This window comes from Dreissena polymorpha, chromosome 9 (assembly GCF_020536995.1).
Source record: "Dreissena polymorpha isolate Duluth1 chromosome 9, UMN_Dpol_1.0, whole genome shotgun sequence".
Lineage (NCBI taxonomy): Eukaryota > Metazoa > Mollusca > Bivalvia > Myida > Dreissenidae > Dreissena > Dreissena polymorpha.
In genome coordinates this window covers 5,332,549-5,358,614 of record NC_068363.1, presented here as the reverse complement: position 1 = coordinate 5,358,614, position 26,066 = coordinate 5,332,549, and the positions used below count along the sequence as shown (strand labels likewise).

Genomic DNA, 26,066 nt, shown 5'->3' with positions numbered 1-26,066 from the left:
CATTTTCCTTACATTTAAATAGTAAAAATGCTTGCGAACACTCTAGAAGTCACATTTTAAGTCAAATCATCATGAAACTTGGTCAAAACATTGGTTTTGTGGATATCATGTTAATATATCTAGGCCGAGTTCGTTTATGGTTGCGGTCTGTTGAAAAACATTGCTTTAAATGGCTTTATAACTTAACCTTGTTTACACTCTGCTAAGAAATTACCAATGTATACGTTGACTGAAATTTATGCATATGATGATAATCGTGATCTCCATGCAGTCATCTGAATATTAATTCTGCCGATTAGATATACAGTTAAATTGCCAATTTTTTTTTTTTAATTTTTGTTCCTTTCTGAAGAGGATTATTATGATGATGATTGGTTTGGGATGAAGTGCAACAAACATATTTATTCCACATGAAAACCCTTAATTAAATATTCTCAAAATTTCAAGTAGTAATACTGAGTGCACAAAAATTAATTAGGGGAGAAACAACTGTATATAACTTGAATTATGTTTAACCTCCAATCATTAATGCATGGCTTGTCAGGAATGCACTCTTATTTCTCCAATGATCCCCATCCCATTCATCCACCTGTTAATCAGCAACTAATTAATTCTCTATTGACTGTGCCTAAATTGTTCTGGTACTGTAGTATTCATTGATGCCTTGTGAAATGGTAACGTGATGTAACAGGCTTGCAGCTTAAATGCCCATTAGTCCCTAAAAATAGGCCCCAGCTAATCGATGAGCTGGGGACTCAAATCACAGACCTTCAGACTGATAAGAGTGGAACACAAATTGTGGCACACAGTTTATGGATGGGGTCGGTAGTTTTGGTGTGATTATCAAAGATTTGTGTTTTAAATCGGGTTGATTGTTGTTTTAATTGGACATATCATTGCAAGGTGAGTCATAAAATAGTCCAGATTGTTTAACAGCAAGGCCCTGGGTTGGATGGCAGATTTCTTTTTATTGCTATAGTGAAACATTGTGAACTCTGTATAAGTCACATTTTGTTCAATCTAAAGGAAACATGCTTAGAACATATGTTCCTTTAATATATTGATTTACTTTGAAAATGGCTCTGGTGCTCTGAATAGCATGGTTTCTAGGGGCGAGCGAATTTCTTATTCTGAACCTTATGATAATGATAATATTTATTGTTGTGAAGTACTTTTATTATTTTGAACTCCACCTTCCCAGAATAGTTGTGTTTCTTTGGGTCTCAGGTGAGCGCCATAGGGCCCATGACCCTCTTGTTTAAATTCTTTTTGTCACTTTGACTTCTGTGATTGCCGACGTGATTTTAGCTCACCTGAGCACAACGTGCTCATGGTGAGCTTTTCTGATCGGCTTTTGTCCGTCGTGCGTTATCCGTTGTGCGACGTCAACATTTGCCTTGTTCACTCTCTAGAGGCCACATTTATTGTCCAATCTTCATGAAATTTGGTCAGAAGTTTGAATTCAATGATATCTTGGATGAGTTCGAAAATGGTTACGTTTGCTTAAAAAATATTGCTGCCAAAGGGCGGGGCATTTGTCCTTATATGGCTATATATTGCTATTGTAAAATCTTGTTAACACTCTAGAGGCCACATTTATTGTCTGGTCTTTCTGAAACTTGGTCAGAAGATTCATCCCAATAATATCTTGGGCGAGTTAGAAAATTATGCCGGTTGGTTGAAAAACATGGCCGCCAGGGGGCGGGGAATTTTTCCTAATATGGTTATAGTAAAACCTTGTTAACACTCTAGAGGCCACATGTATTGTCCAATCTTGATGAAATTTGGTCATATCTTGGACGAGTTCGAAAATGATGCCGGTTGGTTGAAAAACATGGCCGCCAGGGGGCGGGGCATTTTTCCTTATATGGCTATAGTAAAACCTTGTTAACACTCTAGAGGCCACATGTATTGCCAATCTTGATGAAATATGGTCAGAAGACTTGTCTTAACTATATCTTGGACGAGTTCGAAAATGGTTACGTTTGCTTTAATAACATGGCCGCCAAGGGGCGGGGCATTTTTCCTTATATGGCTATATAAGGCTATAGTAAAATCTTGTTAATACTCTAGAGGCCACATTTATAGTCCGATCTTCATGAAACTCGGTCAGAAAATTCATCTCAATAATATCTTGGACGAGTTCAAAAATGATGCCGGTTGGTTGAAAAACATGGCCACCACAGGGGCGGGGCTATTTTTCTTATATGGCTATAGTAAAACCTTGTTAACACTCTAGAGGTCACATTTATTTTCCGATCATCATGAAACTTGGTCAGAAGATTTTTCCCAATGATATCTTGGATTAGTTCGAAAATGGTTTTGGTTGCTTTAAAAACATGGCCACCAGGGGCGGGGCATTTTTCCTTGTATGGCTATATATGGCTATAGTAAAACCTTGTTAACACTCTAGAGGGCACATTTATTGTCTTCATGAAATTTGGTCAGAAGATTTGTCTCAATGATATCTTGGATGAGTTCGAAAATAATTATGTTTGCTTGAAAAAATGGCTTCTAAGGGGCGGGGCATTTTTCCTTATATGGCTGTAGAAAAATCTTGTTAACACTCTAGAGGCCACATTTGCTGTCCGATCTCCATGAAACTTGGTCAGAAAATTCATCCCGATAATATCTTGGATGATACTGGTTGGTTGAAAAACATGGCTGCCAGGGGGCGGGGCATTTTTCCTTATATGGCTATAGTAAAACCTTGTTAACACTCTAGAGGCCACATTTATTTTCCGATCTTCGTGAAACTTGGTCAGTAGATTTGTCCCAATAATATCTTTTTATCTCAGGTGAGCGACCTAGGGCCTTTCAGGCCCTCTTGTTTTAATGATGACACATATAAATAACTTATTCCACTGGTTAAAACATCAGACGTTAATAATGCGTCAAGCGTTATGGTAATCCATCAAAACAGTGTGATAATTATAACGTACGCTTCCGCGATTTGAATAAATATGTTGTTTTATTTCGTGTATACAAAGGGAACGGAGAAGATATATAGTAATACAATGGTACGTACAGTGGTAAATGGGGCGGTTTGCAATTTAACATTTTATTTATACAAAATGTTTTAATACCATTCATTTAATAAAGAATGAAAAAGAAGTAATAATTTGTGGCGATCTAAGCACACGTGGTAAACTAAATTAAATGTTTAGATGTTTGCCGTCAGAAAGAAGTTCATTTAAGGCATATATGTATTTATTGGGCTGGACCGAGATGAGCCAAGACTATAATTTTGCATTTTTGTGTTGATTTTAAGTTAATTTCATTAACTTAAAATGTAATGTAAAAATGCATTCTTTGTACAATCTTTTATTACATTTTATCACTGTTACCGCGTTCACTCTGCGTAACATGTCGAACACACGTCCTAACGTCGTTAAGAAATTAATCTACAAACGAACGTTTTGAATAAGAGTTTGTGAATATATGCATGATTGATATATTGTAGAATATTCTTCAAACTTTAAAAAACAATTTTATTACGTCCAAACTACGGAGTTACAATTATTCCGTCGCCTATGCATGGATTGACATTAAAGTCGATTCTCGAGAGTGAAGTTATAACGCGAGATCACGTAAGTCCTATTACGTTAACGTAAAAGAACGGCGACACAGACACGACTACGAGGACACTATACTGCAACAATACAATGATGATAATGCGACATTATTTCTTGTTATCACCATCGTACTGTTAAGACATGGTCGTCGTACTGGCGTGATCTTAGGTTTTTATGCCCCCTTTCGAAGAAAAGGGGGTATATAGTTATCGCACTGTCCGTCTGTCTGTCAGTCTGTCTGTCCCACTTTTCGTGTCCGCTCTCTAATTCAAATACTTTTCATCCGATCTTTACGAAACTTGGTCAGAAATTGTATCTAGACAATATCTAGGTCAAGTTCGAATATGGGTCATGCCGGGTCAAAAACTAGGTCACGGGGTCGGAAAAATAAATCCAAGGGAAGTAATAAGCTTTAAATGGACATAATTATCTGACCTACCAAATTCTATTTTTATGCCCCCCTTCGAAGAAGAGGGGGTATATTGCTTTGCTCATGTCGGTCGGTCTGTCGGTCCGTCACCAGGTGGTTGTCAGACGATAACTCAAGAACGCTTGGGTCTAGGATCATGAAACTTCATAGGTACATTGATCATGACTTGAAGATGACCCCTATAGATTTTGAGGTCACTAGGTCAAAGGTCAAGGTCACGGTGACCAGAAATAGTAAAATGGTTTCCGGATGATAACTCAAGAAGGCATACGCCTAGGATCATGAAACTTCATGGGTAGATTGATCATGACTTGCAGATGACTCCTATTGATTTTGAGGTCACTAGGTCAAAGGTCAAGGTCACGGTGACCCGAAATAGTAAAATGGTTTCCGGATGATAACTCAAGAACGCATTCGCCCAGGATCATAAAACTTCATGGGTAGATTGATCATGACTCGCAGATGACCCCTATTGATTTTGAGGTCACTAGGTCAAAGGTCAAGGTCACGGTGACCCGAAATAGTAAAATGGTTTTTTGGATGATAACTCAAGAACGCATACGCCTAGGATCATGAAACTTCATGGGTAGATTGATCATGACTTGCAGATGACCCCTATTGATTTTGAGGTCACAAAGTCAAAGGTCAAGGTCACGGTGACCCGAAATAGTAAAATGATTTTCGGATGATAACTCAAGAACGCTTTTGCCTAGGATCATGACACTTCATAGGTACATTGATCGTGACCCGCAGATGACCCCTATTGATTTTCAGGTCACTAGGTCAAAGGTCAAGGTCACAGTGACAAAAATCGTATTCACACAATGGCTGCCACTACAACGGACAGCCCATATGGGGGGCATGCATGTTTTACAAACAGCCCTTGTTTGTTAAATAAATCAAAGCGGCGCAGTAGGCGGCATTGTGTTTCTGACAAACACATCGTGGTAAAAGGTCAAGGTCATCCTTCAGGGTCTAAGGTAAAAAATACAAATCCAAGGGAAGTCATAAGCTTTAAAGGGAGATAATTATTCAATATTGAACATAGCAACTTGATATTTGGCTTGCATGTGTATCTCATGGAGCTGCACATTTTGAGTGGTGAATCTACAGTCACGGTAGTGACTTTTAATAATTTGCTACTAAAATAGAGATTTGTTAGAGACACTTATTTTCAAGGGAGTAATTTATATAATTATAAATCTTAGATTATATTTTTCCTTACCAAGAAATTAAGTTCTTTTCACAGTTACTGTACAGATTTTTTTATTTTGATTATTTATAACTTAAATGATTAATTTGTCAAAGTTTTTTTTATGATACAATTATCATTTCTTTCCTGTACTAACTTGTGAATGGTAGGGTTCATTACATACCTGAGGACTTATGTCCATAGATACATGATGAACTGTGGCTTTGATCTCTTTGATAAACCACAGGCCTCGGTTGTCAGTGATGTCTGACGTGGTCATTTTTGACTGTCTACAGACCCCCCCCCCCCCCCCCCCCCCGGTTGGATTGGACAAAATCCAAGGGAAATAATAAGCTTTAAAGGGATATGATTTCTATACCTGCCAAATGATAAATAGAAACTTTATTTCAAAGCAGCGCAGTAGGGGCATTGTGTTTCTGACGAGCATATATCTTGTTTGGCATCATAACGAGCGCCACCTCTTCTTTGCGATGCATTTATAAATGAGCCAATGCTACTTCCGAAATGGCGCTTACCACATGAAGTTTGAAATGTCGCGGATAATTCTTCAGGGGAAATACGTTTTATATCGTTTTCTAACATAATTCGCATTGTTTTAACAATTGTGAAATGTGGTGCGATTCAGCAAAGATTAATTAATCCACAAATCTACATAAACATAAAATCACAACCCGTTTGGCAAAATTAGGACCTTTATAAGTTGTGGCATGGTGGAGTTTTTGGCCTGTGTGACGAGTAAATTCCCACCCGATTAATTCGCGAACGACATCATACGATTGTTTTCGACATAAACAAGATGTTGCATGCAAAAACGCATAAGCTTATGGCAAATCTATTAGACAATTCATCTTTCATTTTTAAAAGAGAGATGGAGCCAATGTAGTCTCATTTATAAGACGCGCAAAGAATTTAGAGATACTTTTTTATGGGCTAAATTCTTAATATTACCAATATAAAAAGTAGCTTAATATTTGAGAGCGTCAACAAGTTGGACTAAAGCCAATGCAAAGGAGGTGACGCTGGGGATATATGGTTGAGCTAATGCACGATATATGTATCCTCACATGACTTACAATTGATAGATAATGTTCCTTTTTAATATTTACTTTTATTGTTCAACGTAAATACTTCAAACGAAATCTTTACAGAAAATATACACATTCTTAAAAACTAACAAGATGTAAATATGTTAATATATAAATAACCTACTCACTTATGTCAATAACCTAAAACATACTGTACGATATAAACCAAAAATATATTATATTCAATAAATCAAATAACTGAATTATAAACCGTATTAAATTATGTTTTCAACAACACGTGTGTTTATACAGGAACATAATTCACGAAATAATTAAAATATGTTACGTCTGCTTGAAACGATTAGTGTTGTCCCCAATTCCAATCGCTTAATTCACTCAAAGACAAAGGTCAACGCATCTTAATTAGGCTAAAATATGTCGTTTGTTCATACTAACATCCGCAAATATAAGGATAACGGCTTTAATCCGGCTTTAATCGTGAACATTTTATACTTATTATGGTTAATTTTCTTTCGAGTTGTGAAGTACATTCAATGACATAAATCTTCACAATCTCTTTGCAGCACATGTTACTTCATGAGTATGTAGACTTTACTATGTTATTATATTTCATTATGATCGAATTAAGAACAAGACATAGAACACTCACCCTGGAATACGACAACAAAATGTATAGTCAACACCGAAAATTAAAATAGCTAAAATTGTGCATTAGCGATTTCAATGGGTAAAAAAGTTGCTCGTCACACAGGAAAAATACATCGATTTTCTGTTAAAAACTTTCCCATGTTAGAACATATAAAGGTTATGACGTTTCTAAATAAGTTGTTATTATATGTTTCTGTACATGTGTGGATGAATAAATCTTCGCTGAATCGCACACAATTGCCCGATTTTAAAAACAATGCGAAAGATGTTGGACAAAACATTAAAAAAAAACTACTTAATCGGTAGAATTATCCGTGACATTAAAAAAATCGGTCCTTAACGCCATGTCGAAAGTACTTAGCATTTGCTCATTTATCTATTCATATTACTAATGAAAGCAGAACATTGCGCGCACTTTTCCACGACTCTGAAATACATAATACAAAACAATTTGACTAAAAACGAGTCACGTACTGTTAACGGAACCGAAGTACATAAATTATAAATGTAAGACCTTTACATATTCAATGACGCTCAGCACTTCAAAGAGCTATTTTTGCGCGTCATTAGCTAAAACTGTCAAACCGCTTAATAGTAATATATGATTGATGGGCATGTGATGTAGACAGCCTATTTATTAAAGTTTAGTAAGGTAAGTTTGTAATTTAAACTCATTGAACTTAGCATTATTCATTCCGTTGTCAGATTTAAACTTAAGTTTAAAAATAAAACAACACCATCTACTAAAACTACTACTACCACCACCACCACTACTACTACTACTACTACTACTACTACTACTACTACTACTACCTCTACTACAACTACTACTACTACTACCACTATTACTTCTACAACTGCTACAACTACTACAACAAAAACAACTTCTACTTCTTCTACTACTATTACTACTACTACTACTACTTCTACTACTACTACTACCACTACCACTACCACTACTACTACGTCTACTACTGCTGCTGTTACTGCTACGACGACGACTACTACTACTGCTACTTCTACAACAACTACTACTACTACTACTACTACTACTACTACTACTACTACTACTACTACTTCTACTACTACTACTACTACTACTACTACTACTACTACCACTACTACTACTACTACTACTACTACATCAACTACTACTACTAGTACTGCTACTACTACTGCTACTACAACTACAACAACAACTACTACTTCTACTACTACTACTTCTACTTCTACTACTACTACTACTACTTCTACTACTACTACTTCTACTACTACTACTACTACCACCACTACCACCACTACTACTACTTCTACTGCTACTATAACTACCACCACCAACACCACCACCAACAACAACAACACTACTACTTTTACAACTCCTACTTCTAATACTCCTATTTCTAATAAAGTTATAATTTTGACATGAAATGTAAAATATCAAGAAAATACTTTTTAATTTTCTATTATGCAGATCATAAAAGCCGTCTGCCTCCTGGCGCCGCTTGTTTTGTTAATCCAAGCACAAAATGGAACCGATTCGTATCCGGGAAATAACCAGGTGTGCTTGATTGTCCCACCGGAAGTTGAGCAATGCTACCGAAACTTTCACGGGAAGCAACTCGGTGAGAAAGCGGCACAGGTCAATTGTTTGCAGGTACGAATCATATCTTGTGCATTAAAAAAAATTAATGTTGCTGTTTACAAAATGTATGCTTCAAGCAAAAACGGTCTTCTTATTTTTAGTTTATATATAGAGTCCTTGTCTAGTATAATTGTTTCGGATTTCATAGTTTGTAAATGAGCTTTTTCATATTATCGAACTGCGCGACATAAGCGGATCTAAAGCTAAAAAGTGGAATATACATCATATAGCAATATCGTTTCTTTTGGTGTCGTTTCTTTTATCTCTATACATACATTTTTTTCATTACTTGAATAGAAATTAAATACACACTCTGTCTTAAATACTTAATCAGTTATGCAACTTGAAAACTGAATCGTTAAGACAACACTTCAAGAGAAACGTTGATTTGCTTCTTTTTTTAAACATTTACTAATTAATAAGTACCGCATTACTGAAACGAAATACAAACGAAATTATTTACTTCCTTTTAGAAACTTTTATGGAACGTCACGCCAGATAATTCCCTCACTAGGTCCGAGCTGACGTACTTCCACTCGTTGCTAGGTAACCAAGCTAGCGCGATGGCGGCGGGAGGCCCCGGCGGGTCCCTCATCGGCCTGCCACCTAGCGGACGCCGTGAAAGGAAAGAGTACCGCCTCCTTAGTGTGCCGGAGCGACAGAGGTTCCACGCGGCGCTCAATAAATTATACGAGGTACAAGAAGTGCGTTTAGCTGTAAAGAAAATATCGGAATGTATTATTTACCAAACGTTTGCATTTCATAAAGGCAAACCAACTTCTATTTGATATGATGTATGCTTTTTATAGAAATATAACTTTAAAACAGTATCTCTAAAACGCTAGAGCAAATAATAAATGCATACACATTATATCATTGTTAGGACGGCGCCATCGCGGCGTTTGCGCGCCTCTACGCACGTGCATCGGAGAGTCACCTTGGCGGCGCGTCCTTCCTGCCGTGGAACAGGGTCATGCTTGTAATGTGAGTCCTTTAATCTAGTTTCACCAGGGGAGGGCAGATTTGCTACATTTGCTTTTTTTTTATCTTACACGTGAATTAAACATTTTGAACATAAAACATCCGTCATCATGGGCGAGTTTCAAACGCTAAATCTCAACAATTACTTTTTATTGGGTTTGGGCGACAAAAAGTATCTTACCAGTTATACATAATTCAAAATTTCTCTCGTTAATGTATAACCTCTGACAAAACCTCACCAATCAGTATTCAGATCTGGACCAAAGCTCATCCGGACATTAACGCTCTATAAAATTAGGTGCGAATGAAGCCTCACATGCTGTTCAGAAGCGTTCTGATTTGTTCAAAATCAATTACCGGTACATTACATAAATGATTATTTTAAGAATTAAGAACCATAATTAACCTATATTCCTTTTTTAAAAGTTGGTTCCCGACGATAGTTAGTTACTTACTCAACCTTTTTCACCCCACCATAGGGCCTCCAAAACAGCAACCATCGGTCCCGATCTTGGGCCACATGGTTGGCTTCTCCTTATAACATTCTAGCCTTTTGAGTTCTGCGTGGAAGTTTCGTCTCCACGTGAGAACCGGAAGACCTCTTGACCGTGTTCATTGAGGGTTCGAATCCAGGGCATTCCACGCAATATTGGGCCGTTTTCTTCTCAGCGTATGTCCAATCCACTTCAATTTCCTCTACCTTATTGCAATTGTGATTTGTGCTTGTTTTGTGTGTTTTGTGCCATCTTAAATATATGTGTTAAGCAGGTGTTGATGAAGGCCTGTAGATTTCTATCTAGGTTCTTTGTATGCCGCCAGGTTTCAGATCCACACAAAAGAATGGCCTTTACTTTTGCATAAAAATAGATAGATATAAGGTTGAAGCCGGATGGTCCTGCTGTTCCAAATCGAAATTCAGCATAGCAAAAGCGTGTTTGGCTATGTCGAATCGGGCTTGAATGCTCTCTTTGGCTTCTCATTTCCTACTTAAGAAGCTGCCAAGTTAACTTGTACGAACTGTTACGCCCGGCATTGGCACGGAATCGCAAACTAAATTCCGGGCGTAAAAAAAATATTTCCATGCTTATTTTTCTATAAATAAATTTAAGAAAAGAAGCGGATTTCGGGCGCAATCCAGGCGGAAAACAAAGGCGAAATATGTAAATGAGGTGGGACGGAATTTTTAAATTACGGGCGGAAAACAGTTTATGGGCGGAATTCAGAATACAGGCGGAATTTCAAAATTCATTTATCAATATAACGCATTTAATGACAAGCTTCAATACATGCCAAAATCTGTTGGCCGGCCCCTTTAAAAAGGACAGGGTGCTCTTTTTTTTTCACACGGGCCTTTTGTACGTGTTGTGATATTAGAACTGTGGCATGTTTTTCAAAATAACGTGTTACATATGTTTATATTTCATATAATACGTATTTTCATGATGCCCCCCTTCGAAGAAGAGGGGGTATATTGTTTTGCACATGTCGGTCGGTCCGTCGGTCGGTCGGTCGGTCCGTCCACCAGATGGTTTCCGGATGATAACTCAAAAACGCTTTGGCCTAGGATCATGAAACTTCATAGGTACATTGATCATGACTGGCAGATGACCCCTATTGATTGTCAGGTCACTAGGTCAAAGGTCAAGGTTACAGTGACTCGAAATAGTAAAATGGTTTCAGGATGATAACTCAAGAATGCTTACGCCTAGGATCATGAAACTTCATAAGAACATTGATCATGACTGGCAGATGACCCCTATTGATTTTCATGTCACTAGGTCAAAGGTCAATGTCACAGTGACTCGAAATAGTAAAATGGTTTCCGGATAATAACTCAAGAATAATTAAGCCTAGGATCATAAAACTTTATATGTACATTGATCATGACTGGCAGATGACCCCTATTAATTTTCAGGTCACTAGGTCAAAGGTCAAGGTCACAGTAACAAAAAACGTATTCACACAATGGCTGCCACTACAACTGACAGCCCATATGGGAGGCATGCATGTTTTACAAACAGCCCTTGTTTAAAATTGTTTTTTATAGTTACAAATTTGTGATTTCCACATTATAGTAAATACAAATCATTTTCATCACACAATACTTCATGATGTCAATATTTCAAGTTCTCATGTTGCTCAATTATGCCTAAAATTTAGCTCAGAATCAGTTGCCTAAAGCCGCTTGTTTTCGAACAGATAACTTCCTTTGCATTTACCAATTGAAAGTCTGATACGCAGATGGTTTATAAGGTACATTCCCAAGGATGTTGCCACCAAGTCGGTACATAAAGATGTCGTGAAGACACAGCGACGACCTGTAAATAAATTTCTGATATGATGGCGGTGATGATGATGATGATGATGATGATGAAGATGATGATCATGATGATCATGATGATCATGATGATCATGATGATCATGATGAAGGGATGTTGCTATAGAATACCTCAATGTACTCTGTACATCGATGGAACCGCAGTTAAAGCATAGGGGCACGATGGTGGTGAGGTGTCGATATTATCGTGGAACGTTCATGGTTTAACTGATGTGAAAAGGTCTAGTACCGAGTTTACTAATATTTTAAGTTCATTTGATATCTGTTTTTTGTTTGAAACATGGACAAAAGTATCTAGTAATATTTCGATTGACGGTTATCAATGTTTTAATTTCTTTAGAAAATTTCAGCATAGAAACGCCCGAAGATGCAGTGGTGGTATTGCTATTTATATAAAAGATCATCTAAAAAATGGAATTGAAATTGTACGAAATCATCATGACACTATTATTTGGATAAAATTAAATCATGCGTTTTTTAATACGACCCGTGATATTTACATATGTGGAAGCTATATATGGGGAGAGGACTCACCAGTTTACAATACAATTAATGTGGATCTTTTTGATATTTTAGAAAATGACATAACATATTTTTCCGAAATTGGAAGTGTTTTTATAACCGGGGATTTAAATAGTAGAACCAGTAATAAATTTGATTTATCGTACATGATACAATTAATTCCGAAAATGATGATGTCGATTATTCACCAGATCAAACCTTTGTCAGGGCCTCAATCGACAAAATACACAATAGCCATGGTATAAAATTGCTTGATCTGTGTAAATCCTCTACATTACGCATTACCAATGGTAGAATAGGCGATAGCTGTAAACACACATTTTTCTCAAATAACGGTTCTTCCGTAATTGATTACCTGTTGACTAAAGAAAGCAATTTCCAATTATTATCTAACTTTACTGTTTGTAATTTTAATGAATGGAGCGATCACGCACCGTTGCAGTTTTCATTGTATTGTAATAATTTTTCGCCTAGCTACGATTCTTTCACTGATGTTAAATATAAATGGGACCACTCGTTTCGAGATGAATTTCGTTCAGGACTTATTTCTCGACTTCCCGTATTGACGGATATTGTTGACAACATTGATTGTTCTAATAAACTGTCCATTAACGTGGCGGTAGAAAAATTCACTAATACAATCCGAAACGTTGCGGACCCATTGTTCTCAAAATCTCGTGTTTACAGTAATAAACCCACGTTCTATGTTGACAGTTGTATAAAACACGCTGAGTGGTTTGATAACGACTGTGTAATTGCTCGAAATCAATACCATGACGCTTTACGATGTTTTAATTTGATTAAGTCTGATTTAAATAGAATAACGCTGTGTGGAAAGAAAAGTCAGTATAAGCAGTTGATTAACAAAAAGAAAAGGGATGCATTTAAACAAAAAATGATAGAAATTGAAAGTTTAAAGAGTAAAAAACCTAAGGAATTTTGGAAATATTTTAAATCTAAAAACAAATTAAATGGAAATACAATTTCAATAAATGCATTTAAGGATTATTTTGAAAATTTGAGTAATACTACTTCTAATAGTAATAATCCAGTAGCTGAAGAATTTTGTTTAAATAATGATTTTAACGAAGAAAATTGTACATTTCCAGAACTAGATCAGCCGATAACGGTAGATGAAGTTAGGAATGCAGTTAAACGCTTAAAATGTAATAAAGCGCCTGGTAGCGATTTTATTTTGAATGAATATTTTCTTGAAAGCATGGATATTTTATCCAATCATTTGTGTGTTATGTTTAATAACATTTTAGTTTCTGGCTATTTTCCCGACCAGTGGACGGAAGGAATTATCATTCCTCTGCATAAAAAAGGCTCTGTTGATGATATTAGTAATTATAGAGGGATAACACTCGTTAGTTGTTTTTCTAAGTTGTTTACTACCATTTTAAACAAACGTATCGAATTGTTTTGTGAAGATAATGCTAAAATTTCAGATGCTCAATTTGGTTTTAGAAAAAGATGTTCAACTGTTGATGCTATGTATATATTGATGTCTGTTGTGCAGAATTTTTTAAATGAAAACAAACGTTTGTATGTTGTATACGTTGATTTGCTTAAATGTTTTGATAGTATATATCGTAACGCATTATGGTTAAAAATGTATAAATCTGGTGTAAAAGGCAAATTATTGAGAATAATTAAAAATATGTATGAAAATGTTAAGTCTTGTGTTAAGTCGTGTACATCATATTCTGACTACTTTAGTTATGCTGTCGGTCTCAGACAAGGGGAGGTAATGTCCCCGATTCTTTTTTCACTGTTTGTAGAAGATTTGGAACTTTTTTTACAAGATAGCACCTTGTCTGGCTTAAATATAAACGACATAACTTTAATTTTATTGTTATTTGCGGATGACATGGCTATTGTAGGTAAATCACCAGAAGAACTACAGAACCATTTAAATAACCTTTATCTGTATTGTAATTCTTGGGGGCTAAATGTGAACACTTCAAAAACAAAAATAATGGTTTTTCGCAAAAGGGGTAAAATTCGACAAGATGAAAAATGGACATATAATGGCCAAACTATAGAAATCGTCGACAATTTTAATTATCTCGGCACTGTTTTTAATTACACTGGTAGTTTCAACCTTAATCAAGAACACCTTGTTGGAAAAGCCCTTAAGGCTATGAATATTTTACTTTATAAATGTAAGCAGTATGATCTTAAGCCGAAATTATTTTGTCAGTTGTTTGATTCTTTTGTTGGGTCTATTTGTTGCTATGCCTCTGAAATATGGGGTTTTAATAAATCAAAAGAGATCGAACGCATTCATTTAAAATTTTGCAAAAGATTGTTAAATGTGAAAATAAACACATGTAATGCTACAGTTTATGGTGAGCTAGGCAGATACCCTTTATATGTAAATAGATATGTACGAATTGTTAAGTATTGGTTAAAAATTATTAACAGTAATAATATTATTATACGAACTGTGTATATTCAAGCATTAAATGATTGTAATAAAGGATGCAAAAATTGGGTTGCAAATGTTAAACAATTGTTAAACGATTACGGTTTTTCCTATTGTTTTGAGTCTGCGAATATAACTAATAGCCATGCTTTTGTATGTGAACTTAAATGCAGAATTATTGACACCTTTAAGCAAGAATGGTTTGGTAATATGAACGGAATTTCAATTTTAGATATGTATAGAATGTTTAAAACTACTTTTGAATATGAACATTACTTAGATTTATTGCCGAAGAGTCTACGTTTATACTTTGTAAAATTAAGGGCTTCTGCCCATCCCTTGAGAATACAGACCGGGAGATATACACGCAACAATATTCCCCGTGAAGAACGTTATTGCCTTTGTTGTAATCAACGGGACATAGAGGATGAGTTCCATTTTATTTGTGTCTGTTCATGTTACCGTTTACTACGACAAAAATATATTAAACGTTTTTATTACATGCACCCATCTGTTGTCAAGTTTCATAATTTATTAATATCAACATGTAAAATTGAAATACTTAATGTATGTAAATATGTTAAGGAAGCCCTAATTGTACGAAATACTATTTTAAATACCACTAATTGAAATTAATAATGTTCTCTACTTCGCATGCGCGAAGTTTATGTATCACTTTGCAGTCATGATAGTATGTGTATTATTGTTTTGTTCTTTATTTTTCCTTTGTATCATATATATGTGTACCATAGTAAATGAAATGTAGTTTGTCCTTACTACCTTTAAAATTATTATGTTTTTTCTTTGCGAAATCGTTGTTGTTCTCTGTTCTTATTTTGTGTCGAAATTTCATTGAATTGTCATATTTATAAATATATAATGTATTATTAATTTAGTTACTTACTATAGTATAATGACACGTGACATTACTTTATTTATGATTATATGCATTAAAGACGATGTACTTATGTATAAGTCTAATAAACTGTCTGTTCTGTTCTGTTCTGTTCTCAAAATTAGGTCAGCCGGTGGTCAGTTAGGGTTTATCAGGTTAATTAAATTTAACATTGGCTTGTAAAAGTTCATTGAGATGTTGATTCATGGGATATGTGTTTCAGAAATGGCAATTGCTATTACTTTATTATTTAAGTTAAGCATGCAGAGAAACTTGATTCATATTGATAATAAAAATATTTAAATAGTGCGATGAGTAATATTAAAGGTAACCTTTAAAATGATGGAACAACCAAATTGTTATTAATCAAACCTTATAGCCATTAATGTGATAATGAAATACTCATAAAAAGGAGCAAATTTTGCAAAAAATAAGATGCATTAAAGGACTGAATAAAAAAACACCAAATGTAAACAGATTTGTAATGCAATTTGTCATCCCTGAGACATTACATTATGTAAAATGTTAATTTCCTAGTATGTAAAAATTAATTTATGTCACAATCTTTCATACAAAAAAGAGCTATCAGACAAAGGAAGTAAGTAAGTCGTAAGTGTAAAAGACAGCAATAGATAATTAATATTTAAAATTAAAATATGTTATTGTTATCTCCTAAATTTTGATTTTTTAAGCAATCTTAGAGCGTAATTCTTGATAATGCTAAGTGCACATGTCTGTCTCCTTTTCAGCATCTCACAAATTAAGTTTAAAAATACTCCCAAATATGTTTTAGAATCTGAACATGAACACTATTATTTCAAACCTTTGGGCTAAATAAATGAAACTGTGACAAAATAGTTGTGTTTATAATGAATGTTCATTGAATGTACACATTTATAAATACAATTAAATATTTTTAAAATAGAAACGTATATTAAGTTATCAGTGGCTGGTAATATTTTGTTCTGTACTTTATTTTAAATTAAAGTTATTACTCAGTTTCATACGAAAGCCTATTAGTACCACTTAAAATAGATTTTTTAAAAATAGTTCGAAGTCGTAATAACGCGAAAAAAAAAGGCGTTACTACGCAAGTAAACACGTCATAACGCAAACAAAAAAAGTGTTATAACGACAAACTAAAAGGCGTACAAACGCTTACAAAGGCGTTATAACGCAAACAAAAAGGCGTGGAAACGCCATTAAAGGCGTTATAACACAGAAAAAAAGGCGTACAAACGCTTAAAACTTCAAGGCGAACTAACGCTAAAAAAGACATACACACGTTATAAAGGCGTAATCACGCCATTTTCAAAGGCGTACAAACCATAAAACAGCGTAATACGCCGTGCGTACTATATAAAGTGATGGCTTCTTTGAAGACATTCAAACCACGGCGTTATGTGTACATTTGAGTTTATTGGATTTGTAAAGATAATTTCAGTCTTTCTGGAAATCGTCTAAGCAAGAATAGGCAACCGACATTCGTACGGAATCCTCTTATTTTCATCCCCTATGAATGGATTGGTTTTATACGGAATACTAGATAGTGTGACGATGTTATTATTGTTACCATCCACACCGGAAGGCGACAGTACGATGTCGATTACACGTCAGAATGATGATAATAACGCGAAAGTACGATAATGAAAGCGCAATATCACGGCAATACGATGATAATAACACGACAGTACATTTAATGAAATGCGTACGACATTATGATGGTGAAAATGCGACAGTACGATGGTGACAACACGAAGTTATATCGCATTATCGTGATCGTTCCGTCGTAGTTTTGCGTTTTCGTTATGGCAATGGAGCTACCATTATTGTGATTGGGCGTTTGCATCGCAGTAATATCGAGAATTGCGTTTAAGATCAACCCGTTCATAGGCAATAGCCATATCAGGATTGTTTACATTTGTCCGTTTACAGTTTATCAACAATTAAATCTTTGTAATCAATTTTATTATTTAGAAACGTACAGTTTAAACTCTAATTTTTGGAATCAAATACGCAAACTATCTTTTTTAAAGGTTTTTTTTGTTCAACATAACCAGAGAAGGCGGAAAACTACAACGGGCGAGGCATGGTATGGTATTGCGCAAGGGTTAGAGGGTTAGGGTTAGGGTTTGGGTTAGTGTTAGGGGTCGGATTAGGGTTTGGATTAGCCTAAACCCAACCCTAACCCTAACCCGACCCCTAACCCTAACCCTTACCCTAACCCTTTATTGGGGTTATCACCCCTGACCATGCCTCGCCCGTTGTAGTTTCCGCCTCCCATTTTCAGTTAAAAAACAATTTGGACTTATGTCGGTCGTAATTACGATACGTAATGCTGCTAGAGCCATGAAACTGTATAAACATATATTTACCAGCATGTACACTTGCTCGTCTGGATATTTGGTTAATTTATATATACATATGCACAGTTATGGCACACATTTAAGGACTGTGAAACTGTCTAACACGGAACTCAACAAGTAATTTTGCTAGAGGGATGATACTTAAAAGGCCCCTTTCAGCATGTAAATGTGTGCTCTTTAGTATAATAATGCATTTAACAAAACCATAATTATGGACACTTTGCAAAAAACAACACCAGTTGGCAAAAAAAGAAAGATTCGTCATGGAATATAAAGTGTTTTTTTCACGTCACAATGTTTAGTTCCACATGTCGTTGTAGACGATTTAATCCAAAACAAATTAGGAGACTTTTCTAACGCAACACTTTTCAAACTTGAATATCTCAGTCAGGGGTAAAAATCGTGATTTAAACATGTACATGTGATCATTTATTTAACTTCATTTGACCTACTGTCGCCTTTCTATGTTGATGGTTACACTAACAGCATCGTCTTACTGTCGAGTAATACGAATAAAATCAACACACTCATTGCGGATGACAGTTCAAAATTCCGTATTGTGGCTCCACACATATTTATAAGTATAAACTTCCGCCCCGCGAAAGTAAAAAAGTGCGAAATCTCGTCCAAAAGTCTTCTCCACGCAAGTTCAATGTATACAAATACGCCCCGATTTGTTTTACGACCGGACAAAAAAGTTGAATTACGCTCAGAAATAATTTTAGTTTCGGGTGTAAAACTCATTCCGCCAGTTGTACGGGCGTAATTCCAACATTACGTGCCAATTCCGCCCCGTTTACGCCCGGAATCCGCCCCATTATTCCGTACAGTAGTTAACTTAAATACATGTGCAATAATCACCCCATATAGAGATATTGGTGTATCCTGTGTCGCGTTAATTCTGAGTATATTTGTATTTGTATCTTCTGAACATGAATTTCTAACTATTTGTGTCTTGCAATTATTTGTAGAAGATCTGTCTTCTGTCTGTAGTTTGGTTAGTATGGGACAAGAGTCCAATGTCATCGGCAAAGTCGAGGTCCTCCAGTCGCTGTGAGGAGGTCCATTGAATCCTCGTTGGCTTGTCAATTGCACAGGTAGTTAGCGTGTGGCTATGCTATTAATTAGTGAAAACATCATTATGAATGATAAATTATCATATTATAACGAAAAATCAACTTTTCCAAAAAAAAACATTCACTATCATAAACACACACACACACACACACATATATATATATATATATATATATATATATATATATATATATATATATATATATATATATATATAGTGATAGTGAAATATTGTTTTTTTCGGAAAAGTTGATTTTTCTTTATGATATGATAATGTATCATTCAAAATGATGTTTTCACTAATTAATATCAAAGCCACACGCTAACCACCTGTGGTCAATTGTGGTTCTCAACGCCTAACGAATGGCAACGAATGGCAACTGGGAAAATCAACGGGGAAGTGCGCAGCCTTGCCACACACCGTTGTTTACTTGACAGGGGCCGGAGCGGCTCATGTTCTGGATGACTTAACAAACATGGTTGTTATACATGCTGTGTACAATGTTCCCGACCAGAACTTTTGCGATTCCTTACATAAAACATCGATGCATGAGCTTCTGTCCGGGTCAGTTTTTTGTTGAGGTCTAAACATACTAATATATAGTTTAGTTTCTCTGCATGGGTTTAAGTTGATGCAGAACTTTTGTCTGGGGTTGTACATTATTGGGCAAGCTTTTAACGGGACATTGCTAGAGAGCCCTTTGGAGTATGTAAGGGGGGGGGGGGGTGGGTGATGCCTAAACCTGTGTGTCCTCGACCATTAAAACAATATCTAATTGAAGTTACAATCAAAGCCCGTCAACGTGTGTTTGACAGGTTCGAGGAGGCTCTACGACGTCACGACCCCAGCGTCTCGCTGCCGTACTGGGACGTCACCATCGACCAAGACATGGATAACCCAGTCAACTCGGTGCTCTGGACGCCCGAGTACTTCGGCGCTGGCACCGGCGAGGTGATGGACGGACCGGCCGCCGGCTGGGTGACCAGCCAGGGCAATCTCGAGCGAAACTACGGGCGGCAGGGTCGCCTCATCTCCAAGGAAGTAATTCCTAACATACTGCAGAGGTGTAATTTAAGGGTAGGTGAAGATTATATTTAGAATATTCTGCGGGATTTTTTTTAAGGGTGTGTAGGTGATTCGTAATATTCTGCTGAAGTGTTAATTAAGGGTAAGTAAAGGTAATATACAGACAATTATGCGGGTTAACTATGCGTGATATAGAAAATTCTGAGGAGGTGTAATTTAAGTGTGTGTATTATGGACCATTCTGCATGGGCGTAATTTGAGAATTAGCATATATGATATAGACCATTTTGCCGGTGCATTATTTAAGGGTAAATATTAGTGTGTTGTGTGTTATACGATAAATTCTGCAGCGGATTTGTTGTAGGGTAAATGCAGGCTAAATTTAGAACATTCTGCTGGTTGTAATTTACGGGTAAGTGTGCGTGTGATACGGGATATTGTGTGGGGATGTAATGTGTTTGTGATACTTGCATTATACGGAGGTATAATTTTAGGTTCAATGTCATATCATAAGTTGCTACCGCAAGAGCGAGCAATGAGCATTACGACAGCTCAGTCATGTTTCTGTTTGATCATGATTTCCATTCTTTTCCCGTGTTAAAAAAGAATTTAACACGTTGGTCCGCTTGACTTACTTGGTAGAAATAACAGAACGAGTCAAAAGATTGCTGAGTAAACCAAAACATTAAATTTATACAGATAAACATATCCCGATATGAAAATCTATACATTGGACAAGTTTTTTTTTCACTGTACACTACCCATCTACTGTTTTAGGACATCTCTCAGCCATTCGCCCGTCGCCGTAACGATCTCGAGTACCATCACGGCGGCCCTCACACCTGGGTAGGCGGCGACATGGCGCACCCCGCGACCGCCGCCTTTGATCCAGTCTTTTATATGCACCACGCCTTCGTAGACTACATATGGGAGGTCTTCCGGCGCCGACAGTCCAGGCGGTGTGGCGTGGATCCATCACAGGACTACCCGGAAGTTCCTCTAGGGAACAGTCACGCCGCCGAGTCGCCGATGGTGGGGTTTGAATGGTTCAAGAACAGTGACGGGTTGCAGAACGATTGGATCGACAATTGGTATAACTATGAGTCTCCACCATCTTGTCCAAACTGTTGCGATGGCTGCAGCTTCCCTCCGCCCATCACGTGTGACAGAAGACGAGACGTCTGCGTCGCGCGTTCCAGGAGAAATTTCGTGTTCGGACCTCGGAGTGAGAGTACTCGAATCAAAGATATCATCGCGCAAGCTCAGCTAGATCCTCGAGAAATTGAGACCCTTACATTTCAGCCCACTCCGAGAAACCGCGGTCAGGAGTTTCCGGCGCCTCCAAGTGATTCAAGGACATTGCAGACTGCCATTGCCGATGCGTATGAGTCAGTCCGACGGTCAAGCGAACAAGGTCGGTCTAATGATAGATCACCTTCTGATACACGTGATCAAAGAGCCCAAGCTACCTCTCGTGATACCACAGGTGCGATCGATCCACGCGATCGTAGAGCTCCTAGTGATCCACGTGATTCTGGAGCTCCAATTGAATCACGTGATTTTAGAGCTCCTATTGACCCACGTGATTCTAGAGCTCCTATTGACCCACGTGATTCTAGATCTCATTTTGACCCACGTGAATCTAGAGCTCCTATTGATCCACGTGATTCTAGAGCTCCTATTGATCCACGTGATTCTAGTGCTCCTATAGACCCACGTGATTCTAGATCTCCTATTGATCCACGTGATTCTAGAGCTCCTATTGATCCACGTGATTCTAGAGCTCCTATTGATCCACGTGATTCTAGAGCTCCTATTGATCCACGTGATTCTAGATCTCCTATTGACCCACGTGATCCTCGAGCTTCTTTTGATATACGTGGTCCTAGAGCTCCTATAGATTCACGTGGTCCCAGAGCAAGTATTGATACACGTGATCCTAGAGCAAGTATTGCGGCACGTGATCCTAGACCTCTTATTGATCCACGTAATCCTAGAGCTCCCATGGGTCCCCGTGATCCAAGAGCCACTATTGATCCCCGGGATCCTAGAGCTCTTATTGACACACGTGATCCTCGAGCTTCTTTTGATCCCCGTGATCAAAGAGATCTTATTGGCACACGTGATCCAAGAGCTCCTATAGGCTCAGGTGATACTAGAGCATCTATTGATTCCCGTGATCCTATAGCTTCTATAGACTCACGTGACCCTAGATCTTCTTTTGTCGCACGTGATCATAGGGCTACTATTGATCCCCGTGATCCGAGAGCTCCTATAGACTCACGTGGTCCCAGAGCAAATATTGACCCACGTGATTCTAGAGTTCCTATTGATCCGCGCGATACTAGAGTTCCTATAGACTCACGTGACCTTAGAGGTACTATGGACACACGTGATCCTAGAGCTTCCATTGATTCACGTGATATACGCGGCCCTATTGATCCTCGAGACCCACTTGGTCCAGTAGATCAAGCGACGGATACCATGGGAATTCGCAGTTCGTCTTCCAGAAATACAATGAATCCGGTGTTTGATTCCCGGGGATCTAGACTCGATTCGGATTCACGCGTGTCTGTCAATCATTCGCCAACGCTTTCTAGTCCTAGTGAGGTCTTTTTTGACCCAGCTCCCGACAGGATAACCGACCCGATAGAACGTTTAAGGGACCCACGAGCGTTCAGTACCAGAAATTCACATGCAGAAAGGTCCGCATCTAGAGAACATAGCGAGGGGCTGCGCGATCCGACCTTTAACCCTCGACTGGAAGGACCGCCTGTCCGCCTCTCTCCAGACGCAGTTCGCCTTTAATATGTGGGTTTTGTTCCTTGCACGTTTCTTTTAATGTATTTCTCTTGTATTCGGCCGCGTAGTGTATATATATTATATAACCAAATAAATTGTAATATCATTTTTAGAAAATTCTCCATTGTATTAATTAGTTGTCAATGACACGCATTTATGCTCTTTAATTATTATAAGTTTATTGCTCTCCAATAAACACGACATTGAATAACGTCAATAAAACAGGCAACGTATTTTAACATATTAATTTAACATATTTGTAAACAGAGGGAAACACGTAAATGCATATATTTTAGAAACAAAAAAATATGCACAATTAGCCGTAGGTCGTGTATTTATTGATTGTTAACATTGTTACATCATCATTATCACTGTTGGCATGCTCTTCATCGTGACATTTGACTACTTTTTTGTATTGAGATGCACATATTAATTGTGACAGTATTTTACTAGAGTTGGATTTATCATCATTTGTTATTGTAAATAGTGTCAGTAAGTGTTCAGTGGTTAAACTATTTTGGAAAAGGTTTTCAATCGAACAAAGGTTATCAACCACAAACATAATGATCTAATGTCTGAGGTCTAAAATTGGCATCAATTAACCCATTTATGCCTATCATATAGAAAAAAAAGCCTTGGCAAAAAGCGTAGACTCAGATGAGACGCCGCATGATGCGGCGTCTCATCAGGGTCTGCGCTGTTTGCTTAAAGGAATTTCTGTAATAAGTATTCTAAATATATAAAAAATATGCTAGACATCCCTAATCTTGGAAATAAATTGATCCAATTTAGAAGGATGGGAGAGTCCACTAGGCATAAATGTGTTAAAGAAAGATTTTCTATGAAATAATAGACAAGATTCAATAAGTTCAGCCATGAAATACAGAAACGTAACGGTACACTTTATACCAGCATGTAACACAAATACACTATTAATTATACATTCAAATTACATAAACCAACAAGACAGGCGGTAATTATTTCAATAAGAAAAGGTTGCTCCGCTATTTATAATTAAATTATTTTGATCAATTAAGCTTTGAATTTTACAACAGATCAGAACACAAATAGCCCTCGTTTTTCTCTCTTTCGCCCCCAAATCGGAAGAGGTGGGGTCGGTTGATAGTACCAATTGACGTGCGTTTATAAGCGCCCTGAATTGACGAAATTCGTGCAAAATGCATTGAAAGTGCACAATTTCCTTCCATTTAAGACTTGCAAACAAAAGATAGTGATACAAGTTCCTATATCTCCGTGTTAATTCCTAAAAGGTATAGAAAACTAAATGCAAACAGGTAACGACGAATAAGAGATATGGAGGGGCGAGGACTGTGAAAAGAAGTAGGCAAAATACGAAGTCGTGTTTCGGTGGTGGGGGATAAGCGGAAACCAAACACTTGTTTGTCTTTACCATTGAATTTTAATTTTCGATTTTAACAGGAAATGTACGTCTAGAATAACACGCATAAGGTATAAAAAAAATGCAACACAGATATCATTATTATAACGTTATAACATTACGCACGTTTGATAATCCGTTTAGGTTTGAAAACATATCAGAGACGTAGATGTTATCTACGTCTCTGTAAATATTAACACTGATTTCGAATTTAATACTTGGCAAGTTTGGTCACCTTGAGTGAAAATGTGCCATCACATATACGATTATATATACGAGTTATTGATATACAACTAGCACATGTCCTCACTGAAGAACCGGAAGGGCTTATCCACCGTGGCACATAGAGCTGATAGCACGTTTGCTTTCATTGGACGAATATTGTATCGAGATAAAGTAGGTAGGTTGCAACTCTAGTTTTTAGATGCGTTTGCAATAATACTTTCATGAAAAACATTCCCCTGATGAGAGATGCCAAAACATTGTAATGTGTCACAAAGACAAATAGACACAAACGTTTCACGATTGTAAACCTCGATTGACAACGTCAAATGATTGATTAGCGAATGATCAATTACCAATTAATTATGCAAATAGAAACTTTAATATTTTTTAAATGCAACGATCTCATGGTTTACGAAATCTGAACATCGGAGTTAAACTATGTATTGTTAAGGTTTAAACTTCGCGATCTTGTGTCGCGGACGTTTACATTTCAAACAATACCGACGTCTACCTTTGATGATATTCATCAAAGATATTCATCAGATACTTGCAAAAATAAACAGTATACACCGTGAGTATTGTACAAATTTTAAAGAAAGGGTCAGATTTCAAACACATCCATGCTAGATTCCTCTCTGTTTAAAGGGGCGTTATGACGATGTATTTTTCAATTAACACTGTGAGTTTGCACAAAAGTTAAATACATTTACGAGCGTTTTCCAATATATACCATGAACAGCGTGATCGAAGAAAGCAGCTAAGCCATTGGACTTTACCGTAACAAAAATATGTAGTTCACTTGTAAACGTTCTGATAAATTCCATTTTGCTAAACCTCCATGTGAGTTCACGCCGGGTATGCGGATACTTTGATAACAGATGACACTTCGATAACAAAGAACAACAAAAGCCACGCGCGAGCGGCGAGTTCTTCAGTTTTTTTGCATTTATGTTCTGTTCCTTTGGTTTTCAGACACGAAACTTTGTTTGGTCAATTAATGGTATAGTACATCAAATTGCAACGACAGAAATTGTGGAAAAACGGTGGTTTTAATACAAAAATGATAAAATTCCATCGATGATCATCTTGCATTAGATGATCAGTACGTATTTCAACAAAATAAAAATACTTTGAAATAAATCAAGAACGTGCCAACTTTTCCAAATAAAAGATCAATGTGTCCATTTATGTTACAAGATGTTACATTTTAGTTTACTAACGTATTTGAGAAAATTCAAATGTTTGAAGAGTCGGGTGCCAAATTTTCATGGACACTTCTTTAACCGATCATCTCAATGACAATGGCACTTCTATTCCAGATTACTCGACACTTTTTACCAGATATAACACACTCTATTTAGTCAATCAGAAATGCGGAATTCGCTGTGGAATACTGTTATAGTGAGCAGGCGATAACTAAAAATGTATGTACTGGCGTAAATTAAAAAC

At 36.9% G+C, this 26,066-nt stretch overlaps 1 protein-coding gene across 1 annotated transcript; it reads left to right on the top strand.

Annotated features, from left to right (window-relative positions):
• Nucleotides 1-9,287: 9,287 nt before the first annotated feature.
• LOC127844703 (AF4/FMR2 family member 1-like) lies at nucleotides 9,288-23,071 on the top strand. The gene is made up of 4 exons (XM_052375131.1): nucleotides 9,288-9,305; nucleotides 9,438-9,538; nucleotides 19,981-20,242; nucleotides 20,969-23,071. Exons 1-4 carry the CDS (start codon nucleotides 9,288-9,290, stop codon nucleotides 22,997-22,999), a joined length of 2,412 nt encoding a protein of 803 aa, XP_052231091.1. The 3' UTR covers nucleotides 23,000-23,071.
• The last annotated feature ends 2,995 nt before the right edge of the window (nucleotides 23,072-26,066 follow it).